At 32.1% G+C, this 21,074-nt stretch overlaps 1 protein-coding gene across 1 annotated transcript; it reads left to right on the plus strand.

Annotated features, from left to right (window-relative positions):
• Positions 1–43: 43 nt before the first annotated feature.
• LOC100784937 (homeobox-leucine zipper protein HAT22) lies at positions 44–1,794 on the plus strand. The gene is made up of 3 exons (XM_026128442.2): positions 44–717; positions 1,027–1,106; positions 1,209–1,794. Exons 1-3 carry the CDS (start codon positions 154–156, stop codon positions 1,498–1,500), a joined length of 936 nt encoding a protein of 311 aa, XP_025984227.2. The 5' UTR covers positions 44–153; the 3' UTR covers positions 1,501–1,794.
• The last annotated feature ends 19,280 nt before the right edge of the window (positions 1,795–21,074 follow it).

Raw genomic sequence — 21,074 nt, forward strand, 5'->3', positions numbered from 1 at the left:
CCACCCTTTGCCACACAAAATGGCTCATCATGCTCTGTGACCTTAACAGCGCTTGTGCTCACTTTATAAACCACACCATCATTTAATCATCATCTAAACTAAACCACTCTCTCTTCATTCTCTTTCTCTTTTCCTTTCACACAAACTCCTCTTATGATGGGTCTTGATCAAGATGCTAGCAGCAACTCTGGCCTTCAGCTTATTCTAGGGTTAGCTTTGACTGCCACCACCACCACCACTCCATCATCACCACCATCCATTTCCAACAAGCTTGATCATGTTGATCATCACCACCATCTTATAACTCTTAGACCAACAACAAAGTCATCCTATAATTCCTCTGAGGCTGAACCATCATTAACGTTGGGTCTTTCCCGGGAGAGTTACCTCAAAGTCCCCAAAAGCATCATAGGACACAACAACAACAAAGTCTCATCCTGTGATGACCCTCTTGACTTGTCCACACAGACTAATTCACCTCATCACAGTGCTGTTTCCTCCTTCTCCAGTGGCAGGGTCAAGAGGGAGAGGGATCTCAGCTGTGAAGAAGTTGTGGATGCAAAAGAGATTGATCAGAGGGATCTTAGCTGTGAAGGAATAATAAGAGCCACCGAAGAAGAAGAAGACGGCGCCGCCACCAGAAAGAAACTTAGGCTCACCAAAGAACAATCTGCTTTGCTAGAAGAAAGCTTCAAACAACATAGCACCCTCAATCCTGTAATCACAATCTCTCTTTCTTTATTACTATTTTCAAATATGCTAACAAAAACTAACCATTAACGTTTGTCAGATCAAATAAAATAAAATAAATTATTTTCATACATACATGATATATATATATATATATATATATATAACTTTTAGATAAAACTTGTAATAATTTCTTAATTGTTCCAATTAGTAATAGTATCAAAACTTTACCTAAGAAACTATATATCTATGTTTTTTACATAACTTATCTATCGATGTGATGACACTTTCATTGAATATCATGATTAATATTGTTATGTTATATTGGCTTTACAGAAACAGAAGCAAGCTTTGTCGAAGCAGTTAAATCTAAGGCCACGACAAGTTGAGGTGTGGTTCCAGAACAGGAGAGCCAGGTAAATATATTTGGTGTTTATATATATATATATATATATATATATCAAAGTAATTGAATTTTCTGATTAATATTTTTTGTTTGTTTGTTATTTGTGATGCAGAACAAAGCTGAAGCAGACAGAGGTGGACTGCGAGTTCCTAAAGAAATGTTGTGAAACATTAACAGATGAAAACAGACGGTTACAGAAGGAGCTTCAAGAGCTGAAGGCACTGAAACTGGCTCAGCCGTTGTACATGCCTATGCCTGCGGCAACACTCGCCATGTGCCCCTCTTGCGAGAGGCTCGGCGGCAGCGCCGTCAACGGTGCCGGCGGTTCCCCCAAGACATCATTCTCCATGGCCCCTAAGCCTCACTTCTTCAACCCCTTCGCCAATCCTTCTGCAGCATGTTGATTGATATTGTTATTATAATTAGGCTTTTAGTTTTCATTAAAAAAAACAAAAGACAACCAAAGAAGAGTTCCCCCACAACCTTTGTATTTTTTTGGTTGAGGGATACGTCTTATGAACCAGTGAAAAAAGGCTAAAGGTGTAATTAACTAATATACTGTAGAAATTTGTAACCGCTGATTAGAATTACTTTTTACTCTTCCTTTATTAATGTATGTTTATAAATCGTTATAGAAGACATCCATCTATGAAGGAATTAATGACTATTTTTTTTAATAGTCCATTTTTGTAATGGTATATACATGTGTGTGATGTGCGTGCGCGTGAGTGTATGTGAAAGCATTTTTTGATTAGAAGTCCAAATCCGAATTATATGCCTTTGACTAAAATGCTACTAAAATATAATGCCCCGAAGAAAAGAACTTGGTCATATTTGTGAATTAGTAAAAGGCTCATACAATGGTATAACAAAAATGAATTTGGACGCGGTTAATTTAGTTGAGATCTAGAGATCTAGCCGCGCCTATTTGATTCAAATTGATAACTCTAAGGCTAAAAGGTTAATTAAGCTCTATCTCATAAAAATTAATTTATCATTATTTCTTTTCTATTCGTATGTTGACTCTAATAATATAAATATTTTAGCCTTCTTAAATGGAAGCGGAAAATTGAACATTAATCTACTACCCGAAAGGGAAAAACAATTCATTGCAATCATATAAATAGCTCCTATCTAATATTTTTAATGCCTGTGGGGGAGGGGGAAGGTATAGTCAAAAGATATATATATATATATATATATATATATATCAGTTGGAGGCTATCATTGAGTTAGCGAAGGTTCAAGGTGTGGAGAGGGGAAGATAGCTCACGTGTTTTTGTCTGCAAATCAGTTGCTTAAAGAGAAACTGGATGAGAGAGAGAGAGAGAGTGTGTCCAAGGAGGTGTGATTAAGCATGTGTGGAAAGAAAGAAGCGCGTGATTAACTATTAAAAAATACTGGATTTTTATTTTTTATTTTTCTGAAAAGAAGATATTTTCCTAATAAGAAGTAATCAAATTAATTCCATCAGATTCTATTATAAAAGACACTATTAATCTCGACACATCTAAAATTTAATAAGTGAGATTCTAATAATTCATTTTTTTTAATGAAATGGGCTAAAAAGCCCCAAAAAAAGCAATACACACCGTGAGGAATCACACTAGAGTTTACATCAGTCATGCGTTGAAAATAAAGAAAGGGACAATTTCAAAAAGTTTTAAATCATCACTCAGATATAGACCAAAGTTAACCCAACCATCAACCACAATTTATTGAATTGAAGAAGTGAATTTTATTTCTTTTAACAGAGTTTTTTTATACGCACATCAAATTGAAAAAACACGAAATTGAGATAGAGAAATGGAAAAGTATTATATAATATGAGACTATTATGTGTTTATGGAAAATTTGAGTTTTTTAATTTATAATAAAAAATTAAAAATATTTAATATATTAAAAAAATTATATTAATGAAGATTATAATAGTTTCTGATCGACTAATAATTTTTTGTGACAGAGATAGGGTTGATTATGTACCTATATTAACATGATGTCCTCTCGTGAGATGCTTTCCCTTTAAGGGGATTGGTGGGCCACACCCCACGTGATGACCCAATGGGCCGGTCTCTCTCAAATCTCGACATGAGATTTTCTTTCAAGGTCAGCCTTCCATCTTTCTTTTCTCACACTCCTTTTTCATTAAATTGCCCCAAACCTGTGTCAAAGTTGTTGTGATTATTTAATTATTTAATTAAATAAACAATCAAATCTAGTTTTCTATTTTCCTATTATTTTCTAGTTCATGCAAACTCTTTTTTTGTTATTTTTAATTTGGCATTTTATAAACCCCCCTCGCGAATTCTACCTCACAAATCATATCAGGTTTGAGGTTCCCAACTGCTCAAATGAACGGTGACGATCACGCGTCCACTGCTATATACGTTCTACCCACGCTATCATGATTGGAATTGGACACTTGAACATTGCAGAAAAGAGACGGGACAAGACTATATATTTCACAATGATTCTTAAGGAGATATAAGGTTACTCATGAGAAAAGAGACCTAAAGAGTGAAGAGAGAAGACAAGAAAGAAAGATCCTGATTTCAATTTTTCTCACTAAATTTTTTAATAAATCTAATCAATTAACATTTTTTGATAAATAATAATAATAATTCTTAATAGAAATAAAAAAAAACTTCTAGAAGTATTTTTTTTTTTTTGACAAATCTTGGAGTGTATGTACTTTGAAAGTGAAAAGAGAATAAGAATTAAAATAGACAAAAAAATGTGAGTGTGAGATGATCTGTAAAACCAATAAGAGTTAAAAACGTATACAAATTATATTGATTTATTCATCTTTAGTATTCAAATTCCACACATCATTCATAATGGGGTGGACCAATAAATATCATGAGAGAGACTTTCCCGGAAAAGGAGACAAGTTCCTGGAAACTACTAATCAGAGTCCTCCTCCTCATCACTTTCATACGCCATTTTTAACCATCGCCATCGTCATCACATCCCTCCCTTGTACAACAACTCCACGACTATAATAATTTTTATAAATTACGCTGATTACGCGAAGACCAAAATAGTGTGTGAAAGCTATATGTAAAAATATACATTTTTCCAGTTGAGTATTTCCCCTCGTAGTTATAGCTTGTCAAACAAAAATTAAGACTTGAACCAGTCTCAAGTCAATTTGTTCGTTTCATAATCAACCCGACCAAGAAAATTAAATAAAATAAAATCATCTGGTTCACCATGTTATAAATTTATACTTCTTGATGGAAAAATAATTAAACATGTTCCATGATCCAAAATTTGCTGAACCACCTTATTCTTGGACACTTGTGATAATAAATTCTAGCCTTAGTTAATTGATATCATATGTATTTTTTTATGGGAGAAAATTGTGTTCTCCAGCCGTATATGATTACTGTGGGTTACAATTTTTTTTCTAATTATTTAATATAATTACATACTCTATGTTCGAATTCAATACTATTAATTAGATTATAACACTTTCATATCGATTGATTCACACTTAGGGGGAAACCTTGACTAAACCTGGAGTGATAAAGCCGTGACTGAAAAAAAAGAAAAACCTAGCAATTTTATCTCAGTTAAAAAGAAAAAAGGACAAGCGAAAGCGAAACATGTATAGAGCAAACCAAGTCCATCCATATTTTAAAAGTTAAAAAGAGTAATAAAGAGGGATATATCTGGTTCATGCATGCGTGGATGAAGAATCAAAACACCTTTGTGAAAAAAGTCTTGGAAGTTTTAGTTCACCTTATTGTGATGGGATGATTATTTTCTGTTTTGTATAATACGTGTGCGCACACGTAATAGTACTTACCCAGTCTTAGATAAGCCAAAGACATATGTCTTTTGCTGGCTACTTTGTCGGCCTTTAAATGGTACTCATTTCAACCATAATACATGGTTTTATTATTTTGTCATCATTGGTGGAAAGCAATATGGATGTGGTCTAATCATCTAAACTCTATCATCAGTTCCTAATTTAATAAATTTTTTTAAATCACTCAACTCAATCATCAGATTAATTACGAGGCTATAATATTATATTACGTGCTTTGCAAATGCAAGTTCAGCTAATTCTTAAATACAAATTAAATTGCTATCTCGAATGTGGAGTAATTTTCACATTACCTATAACTTATACACATCATCCATTAATTATATCATGAATGTTTTCCTGAATTCGACCATCACAACTAGTAATTTAATTATGTTAAATTGATGATGTAACAAACTCTATCGCATGAGATAGTTACATTATTTTCTCTTGATTTTGTTTTACACATTGCATACATAAAATAAAACTATTTTGCTAGAATTTTTTACACTATTACAAAAATTATTTATTACAACATCCAACAAAGATGGTTGACAAAAACTGTCTTTGAAAATAATGCGGTGACAATTTTATAATTAAGTTCATTAATAATGAATACGATTTTTAAATAACTGTCTTAGAATTATGAATTTAAGGACGATTATTCAAAAAATCATCTTTGAATGGCTTCGCCTTTTCAAATTCACTCTCTCTCTCTCTCTCTCTTATTTTATCGAACAACATGCTGGTCCTTTCTCTCTCTCTCTTATTCTCACTTTTTTTTTTATCTCTCACTCTCTTTGTTGTGAAACATTCATCTTCCCTTCTCTTCTACATTTGCAACAACAACAAATTTAATCTTCTTCTCATCGTTGACCTCGTCCTTGTCGACACCAACAAGCTCCACGGCGAGATGCTTGACCTCCAGTACGCTGTCGCCTTCCTCCCCTGCACCAAGATCAACGCCTCTGCCGATTCCTCCGTCAGCGTTGGCTCTAACCTCTGCATTGTCCCTGCAAGCGCCCTCCAGATCGTCAACAAGTGATGCCATGACCTACTCCAGAGGATCCTCTCCCTCTTTGGTGCCATCATTCCGCCTCTTTTTCGTTACTCCCTGACACCATTCTCCTCATCATTTCCAACCCCATCAACATTCTCACCTATGCGCATGCAAGAAATGAAGGGAAAAAAAACTCAAGTACACAAATTTGGAGAAGAGGTTGGGGAAGGAGAGGGCTTGGGAGGAGTGGCTGTGGGAGGCAAGGTGACACTTGATGGAGTCAGCAATGGCTCTAGATGAGGTTTAATTAGTTTTGATGAGATGTCTAACCTTTTGAAAGTGGACAAGAAAGGCATGTCGATAAAAGTCCTTTGATCTATCAATACTTTTTTCACGTCCCAGTTTGCAATTCCAATTGTGATAACCATTGGATCATCCTACACTAGGTCAACTCGTGCAAAGTCTTCATCTATGAATGTTATTGGAGGAAGTGATTTTTTAATGTGTGGTTCTCCTTAACATGGTTCACATTCTTGATGGCTCGTAAGTGTTTTTTTTATGAGCTGATTTTGAACTCCCTCCACATGCGAATCTGCCAACAATGGTATTGATAACACCATGACTGGTTCCATCTCCTCCTGTCGTTTGATTACTCTACTCTAGTTTGACTTCTCCTTGTTCATGTCCTTCTCTTGATCGTTTTGTCCCTGACCGCCTTTGTTGCCTCCTTGACCCTTCCCTCGACCTCTATAACCACCTCTGTTGTTGTTAGGGTTGTAGATATAGTTATTGAGGGTTTCTTCTTGTATTAATTCTTCAATTCTACCTTTAAGGGCAACATACTCCTTGATGGTGTGACCATAGTTTTTATGGTAACAACATTGCTTTGATTAGTATGCAAAGTTAACTGATCTGGTTGGAGGAGGTAGAGATAAGATTCTCTACATTGAATGCTTCTTCTAGTAAACATACTCGATTGACGTTTAATGGCTTGTAGTGGTTGTATTTCGGTAATCTATTGGCCGATCTTTTGAGAGACTTGTCTTGGAGGGGGTTGAACTTGCCTTTTCCGTTGGAATCACATTTTTTTTGTTCTATATACCCGATTTTTTTTAAAAAAATTCTGATAATTCTTCCATTTAAATGTACCATGTTGCTTGTGCTCTTAACTCGTCTAAGTCTCTAGGCTTCTTTTTATAGAGGTTGTCAGAGTGATCATTGAATGTAGACCAACACCAAGATTAATGTTTCTAATTTTAATTGAGATGGCCACATATCTCTCCATGAATAACTGCATAGATTCATTGTTGGATTGATGTAAATTGACTAGTGCCACAGGTGTTCTATGATGAAGATGACTAGTCACATATTGTGCTCCAAATGTTGTGCCAATGTTGTAAATGAATTGATGGATCTTAGTGGAAGGCGTTTGTACCACCATGTCAATCTTGGTCCTTTTAGAGAAGTGGGGAAAACCTTGCATAACACAACATCATCATTAGAGTATAGATTTGCCTGAGTTGTGAATGCATCAAGGTATTCGTCTGGATTTGATATGTCATCATATCTTTCGATGTTCAACGTTTTCTAGGTTATGGGTAGAGGTATATCCATAATTCCATCCATTAATAGGTGTAGTCTAATTGTGTCATTGTTTAGGGTGAAAGGTTTGAGTTTGGAATGGACTGGTGTTTCTTCTTAGGTATTGTGGGATGAGTATTGAGTGTGATCATGGTTGTGTCTAGTTTCAGCATGAGTAGGTGTTTGATAAGATAGGGAATGTGAGGGTGTTAGTAGTGGTGGTGGATGCTTCTAGAAAGTTGCACTTTCCGCTTGTAACTATTACAGTTTTGCATCATGTTTCTGTCTCAGCGCTTCTAGATTGGCTTCCTTTTTCTTACGTAACTGTTCCATTTGTGCTTGAACTTCTTGCATCATTAAGGTTTATGCCATTGTTGATCTCACAAATGAACTATGATCGCTTCTCCTTGTAGCTACCATCTGATTACTGTGGTCGAGGGAAAAATTTTCCTTGGTCTCACGGTGGACGCCAAATGTTCTTACCAAGTCCATTAGCTGAGTAATCTGATCTTCTCTTTCGTCTAGTATTGATATGATCTTCGCTCTTTTTCTTAAATGTGCGGTAGGGGTACCTGCAAAAGGAACTAAGACAATCAAGTCAGTTAAGTACGAGATGTTTATGTGTATGAGACTGAGTAAAATGTACCTTCTTCTTCTGGTTTGGCTAAATATATACAAAGTGAGATAGAAGGTTATATATCAATAACTGCTCCTTATGATTTCTCTCCTATCTCCTTAGTGGAGATCGTGTGTCTAAGTATAGGATGTTAGTTTTTTCATGATTTTGTAAGTATCCCATGTCTTCAGGAACAAGCATATGCGGTTTGTTATCTGAATATTTAGTTAGGATACTGAGTTGTTATCATGTGAAAAATCTGTTTCTGATGTGGTTCATATTCTGTCCAGGTTCAACTCTAATATTTGAAAAATGTTGTAATCATTATCCCACAATTATCTCCTATATCCCGTTGCACACTTGAGTTTGTTGATAACCAGAGCTCTATATAAAGTGTGTGCAGTTCATATATATTCATAACCGCTGAATGATAAATCATTTATGTACAAGTTGTTTAAAAATTGTGTGTTTCTAAGCTATGTTGAACATGCAATATTATGTTAAATACAGGTATGCATTGGATTTGATCCTTTAAAGTTTATTACATGTTGAGTGAATATTCATACAATATTATTTTGAATTGGTATGATTGTTATACATGTAACTTTTATGATTTAATATTGAGCATATTTGCATTATTAAGTATGTTATGCAAAGATTATTTTTAAGTGATTAATATAATTTTATTAAATTAGAGAGTAGCCACAACATCTTTAATTGAGTAAAACTATATGCTAAATTTTATAATCACATTAGAAATATTAATTGTAATTAATCATATGTAATGTGATGAAATCTACCCACAAAAATTTTGTTGTATTTGTATGATTAATTAGGATAAAATATTAGATTATATTTCTTAATTTACCCACAAAAATTAAGGAAAAGAACATGATTTAATAATTTTATCATAAAGTTGCATAATGAATCTAATTGAGTAGGACTTTAGCCCCCAGACAAGTTTTGTGTCATTAGATTCATATATTAAGACATGATTTGCATTGGCAAAACATGACATTTGTTTAGTCTCAAGTTTTCTTAATGAGCATGTGTGTTTGTTTGCAGCTTCACAATCTATGAATATTTCTTGTGACCTTCCCATATTGAAAGGTGATAATTATAAGGTTTGGAAGGAGATGATTCTCCTTCATTTGGGCTGGATGGATATGGACTATGCTATAAGGAAGGATGAGCCACCGGCTATTATTGAAACTAGCGAGCCTGATGTTGTGACCTTTATGAAAGGTGGGAGAGATCTAATTATCTCTCTGTTATGTTCATAAAAACCAACATATCCGATAGTATCCAGGGTTCAATTGACTATCATGATAAGGTCAGAGATCTGTTAAAAGCTATTGATGAACATTTTACAACCTCTGAGAAGTCGCTTGCTAGCACACTCATTATGCAATTCTCTTCCATTAAGCTTACTGGAATGAAAGGTGTGCGTGAACATATCATGCACTTAAGGGACATAATGGCTCAATTGAAAACCCTGGAAGTTACCATGTCTGAATCCTTCCTGGTACATTTCATTTTGTGCACCCTACCTCAATAATATACACCCTTTAAAATCTCCTATAACACACAGAAGGATAAATGGTCTATTAATGAACTGATGACCATGTGTGTTCAAGAAGACGAGAGATTGGTAGGAAGAGGGTGAGAAGGTAAATTTGACTACTTTTGCTTTTGGAAAGGATATGAAGAAGTCTGTAGGCACCAATAAAGGAAAGATTCCGATTCAACCAACAATTAAAAAAGAGTCAAAGTGTTTCTTCCGTAAAAAGAAAGGACACATAAAGAAGGAATGCCCCAAATTTAAAAGTTCATTTAAGAAGAAAGGTACACCATTTACTTTCGTTTGTTATGAATCCAATATGATTAATGTGAATCATAATACATGGTGGATTGACTCTGGTTCTACAATCCATATTTCTAATACCTTACAGGGTATGGAAAGCCTAAGGAAGCCAGTGGAAAGTGAGCAGTGCATCTACTTAGGGAGTAGGATGAGCTCGCAAGTAGAGGCCATTGGAACGTGCATCTTAGTTTTAAGTAGTGGTTTAAAATTACATTTGGATAAAGTTTTTTATGTTCCTAGTTTTTGTAAAAACTTAATTTCTGTTTCTAAACTTGCACCCTTGGGATTCTATTGTAATTTTATAGACTTTGGTTTTAATTTACTGAATAAATATGAAATTATTGGTTGTGGTCAATTAATTGATGGTCTTTATTTGATTGAATTGAAAAGCGATGCTACTTATAATTCTATGCACGTTTCTGTTGGGTTAAAACGATGTATTGTGAATGAAGAATCCTCTATGTTGTGGCACTAGAGATTAGGACATATCTCTATTGAGAGAATTAAGCGATTAATGAATGAAGGAGTACTTAGTACTTTGGATTTCACTGATTTTGAGACTTGTGTAGATTACAATAAAGGTAAGCAAACTAACAAGTCTAAAAAAGGTGCAAAGAGGAGTTCTAATTGATTAGAAATCATACATACAAACATATGTTGTCCAGACATGGATGCAAATAGTCCAAAATACTTCGTAACCTTTATAGACGATCATTCACGATATATGTATCTCTACTTACTTCATTCTAAGAATGAAGCTTTAGATGCCTTTAAAGTTTTTAAGGCTGAAGTTGAGAAACAATGTGGAAAACAAATTAAGATCTTGAGATCAGATAGAGGTGGGGAGTACTATGGTAGATACACAGAGGATGGACAAGCACCAGGTCCATTTGCGAAATTTCTTCAAGAACATGGGATTGTTGCCCAGTACACTATGCCTGTTCTCCGGATCAGAATGGTGCGACAGAACAAAGAAATTGAACCTTATTAGACATGGTGAGAAGCATGAGGAGTAATGTTAAGCTTCCTCAATTTTTGTGGATTGATACACTTAAGACGACTGCGTATATATTAAACCGAGTTCCAACCAAGATTGTCTCAAAGACACCTTTTAAGTTATTCAAGGGTTGGAAACCGAGTTGGGGACATATACGCATTTGGGGATGACCGTTTGAAGTGAGAGTTTATAACCCACAAGAGAAGAAACTAGAACCTAGGATTATTACTGGGTATTTCATTGGATATGTTGAAAAGTATAAAAGGTATAGGTTCTATTGTCCATCCCACAACACTAGGATTGTGGAATCAAGGAATGCAAAGTTTCTTGAAAATGACTTGATCAGTGGGAGTGATCAATTTCAGAACATTTCTTCTGAAAGGAATCACTATGAAGCTGAACCTTCTGGGACAGGTAATAGATTGGTAGTCATTCCCACCCCTCAAGTTAAAATGGGTGTTAGACAACCAGTGATTGAAGTTCCACAAGATGTTGAAAGTGATCATGTAGATCAAGTTGTTTGTGAGGAACAACATGATAATATTGAACAAATTGGTGAAGAACTGGTTGAACAAGTTCCTCAGCAGGATGACCAAGCAGCATTAAGAAGATCTACTAGAGTAAAAAAGACAACAATTCCTAGTGATTATGTAGTGTACCTACAAGAATCAGACTACAACATTGGAGCCGAAAATGATCCCGAGACATTTTCACAAGCCATGAGTTCTAAGGAATCAAATTTGTGGTATAATGCTATGAGGGATAAGATGGATTCTATGGCATCTAACCAAGTTTGGGATCTCTTTGAGTTTCCTGTTGGTGTAAAAGCCATCGGATGTAGATGGGTCTTCAAAACCAAGAAAGACTCAGAAGGCAATATTGAGAGACATAAGGCAAGACTTTTTGCTAAAGGGTTCACTCAAAGAGAAGGAATCGACTACACAAAGACCTTTTCCCCTGTATCTAAGAAAGACTCTCTTTGAGTAATTTTGGCATTAGTAGCTCATTTTGATCTTGAGCTACATCAAATGGATGTGAAAACGGTGTTCCTGAATGGTGATCTAGAAGAAGAGGTTTACATGAAACAACCTAAATGATTCTTATCTAGTATTGGTGAACACTTAGTCTGTAAGCTTAATAAGTCCATCTATGGATTGAAACAAGCCTCCTACCAGTGGTATTTAAAATTTCATGAGGTCATTTCTTCATTTAGCTTTGAAGAGAATGTCATGGATCACTGTATATACCAGAAGGTCAGTGGGAGTAAGATTTGTTTCCTTGTATTATACGTAAATGATATTTTGCTTGTGGCTAATGATAAGGGTATGCTATATGAGGTGAAACAATTTCTCTCAAAGAACTTTGATATGAAGGATATGGGAGAGACATCTTATGTCATAGGCATAAAGATCCATTGAGAAAGATCTCGAGGCATTTTAGGCTTGTCTCAAGAAACCTATGTCAACAAAGTTTTAGAGAGATTTAATATGAAAAGTTGTTCACCAAGTGTAGCTCCCATTATGAAAGGTGATAAACTTGATTTGGGCCAATCCCCTAAAAATGATTTTGAGTGGGAACATATGAAAAATATTCCATATGCTTCAGCAGTTGGAAGCCTTATGTATGCTCAGGTTTGCACTAGACCTGATATTGCGTTTGTTATTGGAGTTTTGGGAAGATATCAAAGTAATCCAGGTATTGACCATTGGAAAGCTGCAAAGAAAATGATGCGATATCTTCAAGGAACAAAAGACTTCATGCTCATGTATAAACAAACTAATGATCTGGAAGTGATTAGCTACTCTGACTCAGACTTTGCTGGTTGCGTTGATTCACGAAGATCAACATCTGGTCATATTTTTATGTTAGCTGGTGAAGCTGTATCTTGGAGAAGTGCCAAACAAACCTTAACTGCTACTTCCACTATGGAGGTTGAGTTCGTTTCCTGTTTTGAGGCTACCTCGCATAGTGTATGGTTGAAGAGTTTCATGTCTGGCCTTAGAGTTGTGGACTCTATTTCCACGCCATTAAAGTTGTACTGTGACAATTCTATTGTGGTATTTATGGCTAAGAACAATAAGAGTGGAAGTCGAAGTAAACACATTGACATTAAATATTTAGTCGTAAGAGAACGCGTTAAAGAAAGGAAAGTTATCATTGAACACATTAGCACAGACATGATGATCGCTGATCCCTTAACTAAAGGCATGCCACCAAAGAATTTTAAGGATCATGTAGTGCGAATGGGACTTGGTTCCATAATATGACATTCATTGTAAGTACATTTATTGTTTTGATGAAATTCTTATTAAGTTTGATGCTTTTCATTTGTTTTGTGCACTTATTTATTTTGAGAGGTAACATTTGAATTTTGACCTAGAATAAGCATGTGGTTTATTCATTAAGTTAAGAGCATTGAGAAACTTGGTATATTGTGATACATGGAAGATAATACTTGTTTTTAGAGGACTTATCGACATGATTCATATATTTTGTTTCTTGTTATGATTAGTGATGGGTTAAATGGACCAAGTGGGAGAATGTTAGTTTTTTCATATTTGTGTAAGTATCACATGTCTTTAGGAACAAGCATATGCAGTTTGTTATCTGAATATTTAGTTAGGATACTGAGTTGTTATCATGTGAAAAATCTGTTTCTGATGTGGTCCATATTCTGTCCAAGTTCAACTCTAATATTTGAAAACTGTTGTAACCATGTAACCATTATCCCACAATTATCTCCTATATCATGTTGCACACTTGAGTTTGTTGATGGCTAGAGCTTTATATCAAGTGTGTGCTGCTACTCTGATAGGTCACCGAATCCGCTCCTCCTTTCATATACTAACACCATCGAGTACGAGTGAGCAAGGGTTTGGAACCTAAATCAGTTACGAAGTTGTCGTGGAGCAAAACCGCCACCCCCATGAACGTTCAGATCAACAGTAGCAATGGATGGAGGTTGGTCATGTCTCCTTTAACTTCCGCTTATCGTTTAGACCTTTTTTTTATGTTTTATATAGGACGCATGTCTAAGTTCAAGCGTAGGACATCTGTCCGAGTACATACTCAGCTTATGACTTGTACAGTACACATCAAATTGAAAACCTTCATGTGTGTGTGCATGTGTTTGTTTTTTTATCGGCCAATGTTAGTTGCTAGTCTTTTGTTAGAATGTTAGTGAAAGATTTTTAACTCTCAAACTCTTATTCTTAACCGTCAAATTAATCTTATAACTCTCACAACTTTTGTGTGTTAAGGATGATGCATTATATTGGTTAAAAGTTAAAAATAGGTTAGCACAAAAAGATGTATTTTATTTTCATTTTAAAAAAATCCAAGTTCTAGGCAAAGACAACTTAAAGAATAGTATTGAAGTATGAATTCTTTTACTCTCTAAACAATGCGATGAATTTTGTCCCTGTCACCAAAGATAAAAAGACCATGATTATGTCCTTTTGATTTTATTTTATTGCAAGCAGACAAAACAAATAATGCACAACACAAATGGCACCAGAGAAAATTTTGCTGTATCACCAAAAATCTCAATTCTATATATATATATATATATATATATATATATATATATATATATATATATATATATATCCAGAAATCACTTATGTTGTGCTGTTTTGTTTGTACGTACTCTTTCCCAACATATATCAAAAGCATCTTAAATCCTAAATATCAAGGAATTGTCTAGTTCGTGTAATTAAAATTTGTTAATCACTAAAATAGAGGAGAGAGGCATTGAAACGTAGTAAAGGATGGAATTGGCCGTATGGATCAAAGTAATTAAATTCATGAAAGGAATTAAACAATATGATATTATGATTATTGTCATAGTTTCCTTTTCATGCAATATAGTGACGGAAATTAAAGCATGAGACTAAGATGGTTTTGTAGGGTTAGGGGTAGTGTTGTTGGACTAATAGCTCAACCTCCAAGTGTCCTAAGAAAGTAATTATAAATTGGGTGTGACCTAATGGCATATAAACATTGAAACAAAGAATAATAACAAACGGGCCACGATCAAATTCAACATGTCCAGATGGCAACTATAACATCGTTGCCTGCTATTTCAGCTTAGAATCGAAAGCGATGCTCTTGCCGCAAGTAACAACAAGGAGAAATGATTAAGTAATTCGAGAGTATCATAGTTTTAATTAATTTTTATATTTTTTTTTCCTCAACCTCTGGTTCATCTAAGAAAATGAATCCTAACTAATTTAGAATTCAATCGGAAAATAAATAAAATATGATAAAAAATTATTTCTATCAAAAATCAAACTTAAATATTACTCAAACGATTCAACCTTCAGCATATTAAGCACTTGTGTTCAATCAGATGATTTAATTACAAATCATATAAATTTTTTATATAACATTAAGTGTATCTAAATTAAAAATTTAAATACATGTCATATAAAAATCAGTTGAAAATTATATATAAACACGTAGTAGTAATAATAATTTCTCCACAAAACGGACACGCAGGACTAGCTAGTTCTCTCATGCATGTCTCGGATGTCCAAAACATTTGAGGAAATGTAGCAGTCACGACTCATGTGTCATGCCCCAGATAAGAAGAATAATAATTTTTAGCGTATCAGTATCGCTAATCTTAATTATTACTAAAACTTCCCTCTCTTTCTTTTCATCACAGTGATGTATTGCTATGATTTTTAAGCAAACTGCCGTATATCTTTCTCGCAGCTTCTGTGGCCCATACTGCCGTGGTCGTCGTGAATCGTGACCATTATCATTACTATAATAATAAAAACAAATTTTATTATATTAAATTTTTTAAAACTATAGTAAATATCTATTAACAATTTTTTGAATTAATAAAATCCGTTCTAAAAGCTGTTAATATTAACAAAGCCTGTAAAAATATAATAAATGCCAATCAGTGTTTTTGACACTCATTAACAAAGCCTGTAAAAAGAGGAAAGTATTTAATAGAAAACGTTATTAATACACAACATCGTAATTTTCAATATATTTTCAATGTGATTTTTAATATAAAAATATATATACTACTATATCCGTTCCTTTTTATTTATTATTTAAGATTATTTTATAGAAATCAATAGAATCACTATTTTTTTTATTCTATTAAAATAGTTGTGTGATTTTCTATTTATTTCCTTTTTCTCACTTTCCAATAAATACATGTATAAATTAATTAAAGATTAACAGATAAAATAAAAGTATAATTGGTATAATAATAATTAATGTGATTTTAAATTTTGTAAATGATAAATAAATAAAAATAAAATTGAGAAATCTGACAATTAAAAGGGAACGAGAGAGTACTATATTATTTGTTCCTTAACCACATGCCGGGTTAACAAATTAAACAATATAACTACATATGAATATCAGCATCTTTTACCCTTTCCCCTGACCATGTTCGTTGATTGTAAGTTGTAGGAAAATGTGAAATTGAGGCATAAATGCTATTGGATTGATCAAGGTGTTTTTGTGGATTGAGGAAGCCCCACCTCAGTTGCATGCTTTTGTGGATTATGATGTAAGGCCTTTGGACCATGTTTCTTTTGTTCAATGAATTCCACGTATTTAACCCTAAAAAAAGAAGGATTGAAACAGATCAACATGTTTCACGGAGCTCATAGGACACCGCATATCTCATGTTGTGTTTAGGGGGGACAATGAATTGAATCAATTTAAAAACAAAAATAATTCATTGAATTTGATTCATTAATTGAATAACTTAAGTGGCATATAATCGAGTTGAAAATTAATTCCATTAAATAAATGAGTTAAACTTAAGTTAGATATAATTTGATTCATGAATTGACTCTATATATATATAATTGATTTGGTTTTCTATTATTTTATTATATATGTAGGATGAGGTAATTTTTATTTATGCAAATCTTGGTTATAATTATATTTTGTGTCATACCTTGTGGCCTTGTGGCCTTATAAAAGTAATAGAATAAGTTCACTTTTGACTTTTTAAAATAATTAAGAATTGTTTTTAGAATTTATTAATAAATTGAAAATTTGAAATATATAGGATTTTAAAATTTTTACTCTTGATTCATGTGATTTAAGTTAATAAATTATTTGTAAGTTTAAATCAAATCGAATTCAAGTTTAAAAAAAGATTCATATCGAATTCAAGTTGAATTTCAAACTAAATTAAATATTAACAAGTAAAGTATAACTGGACCACTTCAAATGAAATCCAGTCATCTTCGGCCCTCGCTCTCTATTGTGTTTAGGTGATGAGGACTGACCACTAGAGGCACATGTATTATTCTTCATTTATTTCTCTTCTAACGTGACTCACGACACTGCCCAAACAAGCCCAAATGATTCTATGTGGTTGGCCCAAAACTAAGTACAATTTGGATAATGGTCAACCTAATAAGCATTGGTGGACTCAAAATAAATTAATAAGCATTATTTTTTCATGAATGAAAAAAAAAAAAGAAAAACAACAAAATTACAGCCTCAAATGTCCAATCTTAAAAAGAAACATCATCAGTGACACCATATTTAGCAAGCCAGTCAGCACATGAATTATGCTGCAAGTTGACACTCCAAGGTAAATTTAGTAGCTTCCTAATCGCATTAACCAAAGGAAAAAGCGAATGAAAGTGATCCATGCTACTCTTAATTCATTCCAAGGCCATCATAGAATCTGTATCACATAAAATAACACGAAACTTTGCTTGCAGTAAGAAAAAGGTTAAACTTTGCCTAAAATTTGATTAAGACTCTGTGATTTGGAAGAGACAAATAATGCAGATAAAAATTAAAGAGAGATCATTTGAAGAAAAAAATAGAGTAGAAATAAAGTAATATGTTTTATTTTTTTATTTAAGAGAAAAAATATTGTAAAGTTATAAAAGTATCATTATATCCTTAGTGCTTATATCCAATCACACATAACAAAACAATGAGAGTTCATTTTCTTCGTCCGAACCAAACTGTGCCTAAGTTTTGTTGCAGTTTGATCACCGCGAAATGATGAACTTAAAACAATAAAATTTAGAAATTAGAGTTATTACCAAAGTCTTTATGTGGTAAAATGCTGGAAATATTTTTAAAATAAAAAAATAATCTTTGAAACTGAATTAGGTTGGAAAGTTAATTACGCATAGAAAAAATATTTACACCTTATAGCGTCGTTGGTTAAAAATAGCTGCTTCTAATAAATTAAGAAAATTATTAATGAGTATTATCTCATCCTTAAATAATTGAGAGTTAATCTTTACAAAATAAAGATTTTATTTTTTTATATATAAAAAGATTTTATTTATTCAAGTATATATATCTATTTATATTATTTTGGTAATGATTAATTTCTTTTTGTGCTCTACAAAAGAAGTCTCATAGTGTTACGTATTTCTTAGTAAAGTTAGGTAATTATTGTGAAATTTGTGTGCTGATTAATTTTTTTTAATTTCGGAATTTTCAAGTTATCACAACTCATAAGTTATTAAAAAAATAGTAGTAGTAATACAAAGTTGTTGCCATTATTATTATTATTATTATTATTATTATTATTATTATTATTATTATTATTATAAAAAAGAAGATGATGATACTCCAAGCATGATTACTCCAAGCATGATTGTTTTTTTACAAGATTATAGATATTCTCTATGGAGATGATGATACTGCTCGATAGAAGGTTAGTTTGTTTAAACCTAAAATCAAATAATTTTAAAATAAGATTTTTTTTAATAAGTAGATAAATTTGCTTCTTAAAATAAACAAAAAATTATTCTTCTTAAACAGAAACATTACAGGCAAACACAATAAAAAAAATAAAAAAAAAATTATTTATTTTATTAAAATAAATATTTTTTAACTAATAAATTTAAACAAACTAGTTCAAAATCGATGAGCAATAAAATTCTTTCTAAACATGCATTTAGTTTCGCTTTAAATAAGACATCAACAACAATCACATAATTTACAAATTAACAATACTATTTAATGATAAGTTTTAATTAGTATTTATATTTTAAATTCTTTCAATTACATGCTATTTATAATAAAATCATAAAATTATATTTAAATTATTATATTTTGAAAGCACACTATTTCATTAGTAAAATCTTGATGAAAAAAACTTAAACATAATGTCACTGCAGCGTCATTTTAACATTATCAAATTTTTTAAACTAGTATTAATTTAAAATTTAATAAAAAAAATTAAATGAAACAAGTAATTGAATTGAATGGTCAGTGTCATGTGTTAATTAAGAAAGAACTTTCATCACCCCAAGTTATTGAAACGTGTGTTCCCAAAGCATCTAAAAATCAAAAGGATGCCATATTTTATCAAACCCTTTTTATTAATAATTTCACTTCAATATTATGTTATTAATGTTTTTATATTTATTATTTTTTGCATTCTTTTTTCTTACTGCATTACTTTTTTATTCCAAGATTTCCACTTCATTGCAATCATGTGTCCAACCCAAATATTAATGATAGCATAAAAACAAAAAGGATCTAATGCTTTAAAGGCTTATTCTTCCCGCAACCCAACAAGTTCTAGTACACCCAACAAATGGTGAAGTGATGAAATTGTTTTCACTTAAAATTTTAAAACAAGTCTCCTCCTCCCTATGCCCATCCCATGCATGCTGTTTCAATCTTCATTGTCTCTCCCTTTGTGTCGCGCTGCCAGTCTCCGTCCGCACCACGTCACCCGTTGTCGCCTCCTGTTACGTCGTAACCGTGAGTCCCATTGTCTGAGTTTATACAAAATGAAAATTCATAGCATCCTTACGAATTGGAAATTCGTAACATCCTTACAGATTGGGAATCAGTATAATTTATATGGATTGTCAATCCGCATGACATGGATTATATAAATTTCAAATCTGTAAGGTGCTACAAATTCTCAATCCGTATAATTGTTTTTTTTTTATATTTTATGATTTAATAAATTATTATTTTGAATTAATTTTTTATTTAAAAATAAATTTTCAATTCTATTGTTATTTTATTATTTTATAAATAACTATTTTTTTATTTTAAAAATTTATTTATTTATTTAATTATGTTTGTTTATTTAATTTGTTTTCTAATAATTAATTTAATAAATAATTTATTTATGAATTTAGTTTATTTAAAAATCAATGTATAAATGTTATTGTTATTCAAATACTTTTAAAATAAATAATTTAATTAATTTTTATATTTAAAATAGTTATTTATAAAATTGTTAAATAACAAAAATTCCGATTTTTTATAAGTATATATTGTAGAATTTAGTTAAACAAGAAAAGATAATATTGTATATGACACATATTTTTTATTAATATACTCATATAAATATTATAACACTAATAGTATTAAATATTTATATAAATAGTGTTTGGAAGTATAAAAATAAAGAATGTGTTCATTTATTTATAAATATTTAAAAGTATTAAAATACTTATTTGTAAAATAATGAAGTAATCATTTATTAGAAATAAAAAAGAAAATTATACTTAGATTTTGACCATATATTTCAGTTTACAAGAATTAGTGATGTAAAGTATAAAAATTAAAAAAAATTATTTCTATATTCATTTATGAATGTTTTAATTTGTGTTTATGTAGAATTTGACTATTAAGTTATTTGGCTAAATAGATTATGTTAAACCCTAATCCCTACAATAAGTAAACCCTAAATCCTATACTTCCTAAATCATAAATCCTAAACCTTGAGCCATAACCACTAAAGCATAAAACATAGACCCTACGCCATAAACATTATAGACTAAACCCTAGACAATACACCCTCAACCATAAACCCTACACTAACTAAATAATAAACCCTAACTTCTAACCCCATAAACTCACTAAGTCTTAAACTATAAACCCTAAACACTAAATCACAGCTATACCATAAAATAATTTAACCCTAATCTCTAACAACTAAACCCTAAATTTTAAACCATTAGTCCTCACCCCTTAACCCTAAAATTAGTAAACACTAAACCCCATAAACCATAAACCCCATAAATATTTCTTCCTTTTATGTTTGGTAAAGCTACCTTTTTTCAACTCTGATTATTTGAATAGTTGATGAATACATAAAACAAATAATTATATGAACGTTC

The sequence above is a fragment of the Glycine max genome, chromosome 5, assembly GCF_000004515.6.
Source record: "Glycine max cultivar Williams 82 chromosome 5, Glycine_max_v4.0, whole genome shotgun sequence".
Lineage (NCBI taxonomy): Eukaryota > Viridiplantae > Streptophyta > Magnoliopsida > Fabales > Fabaceae > Glycine > Glycine max.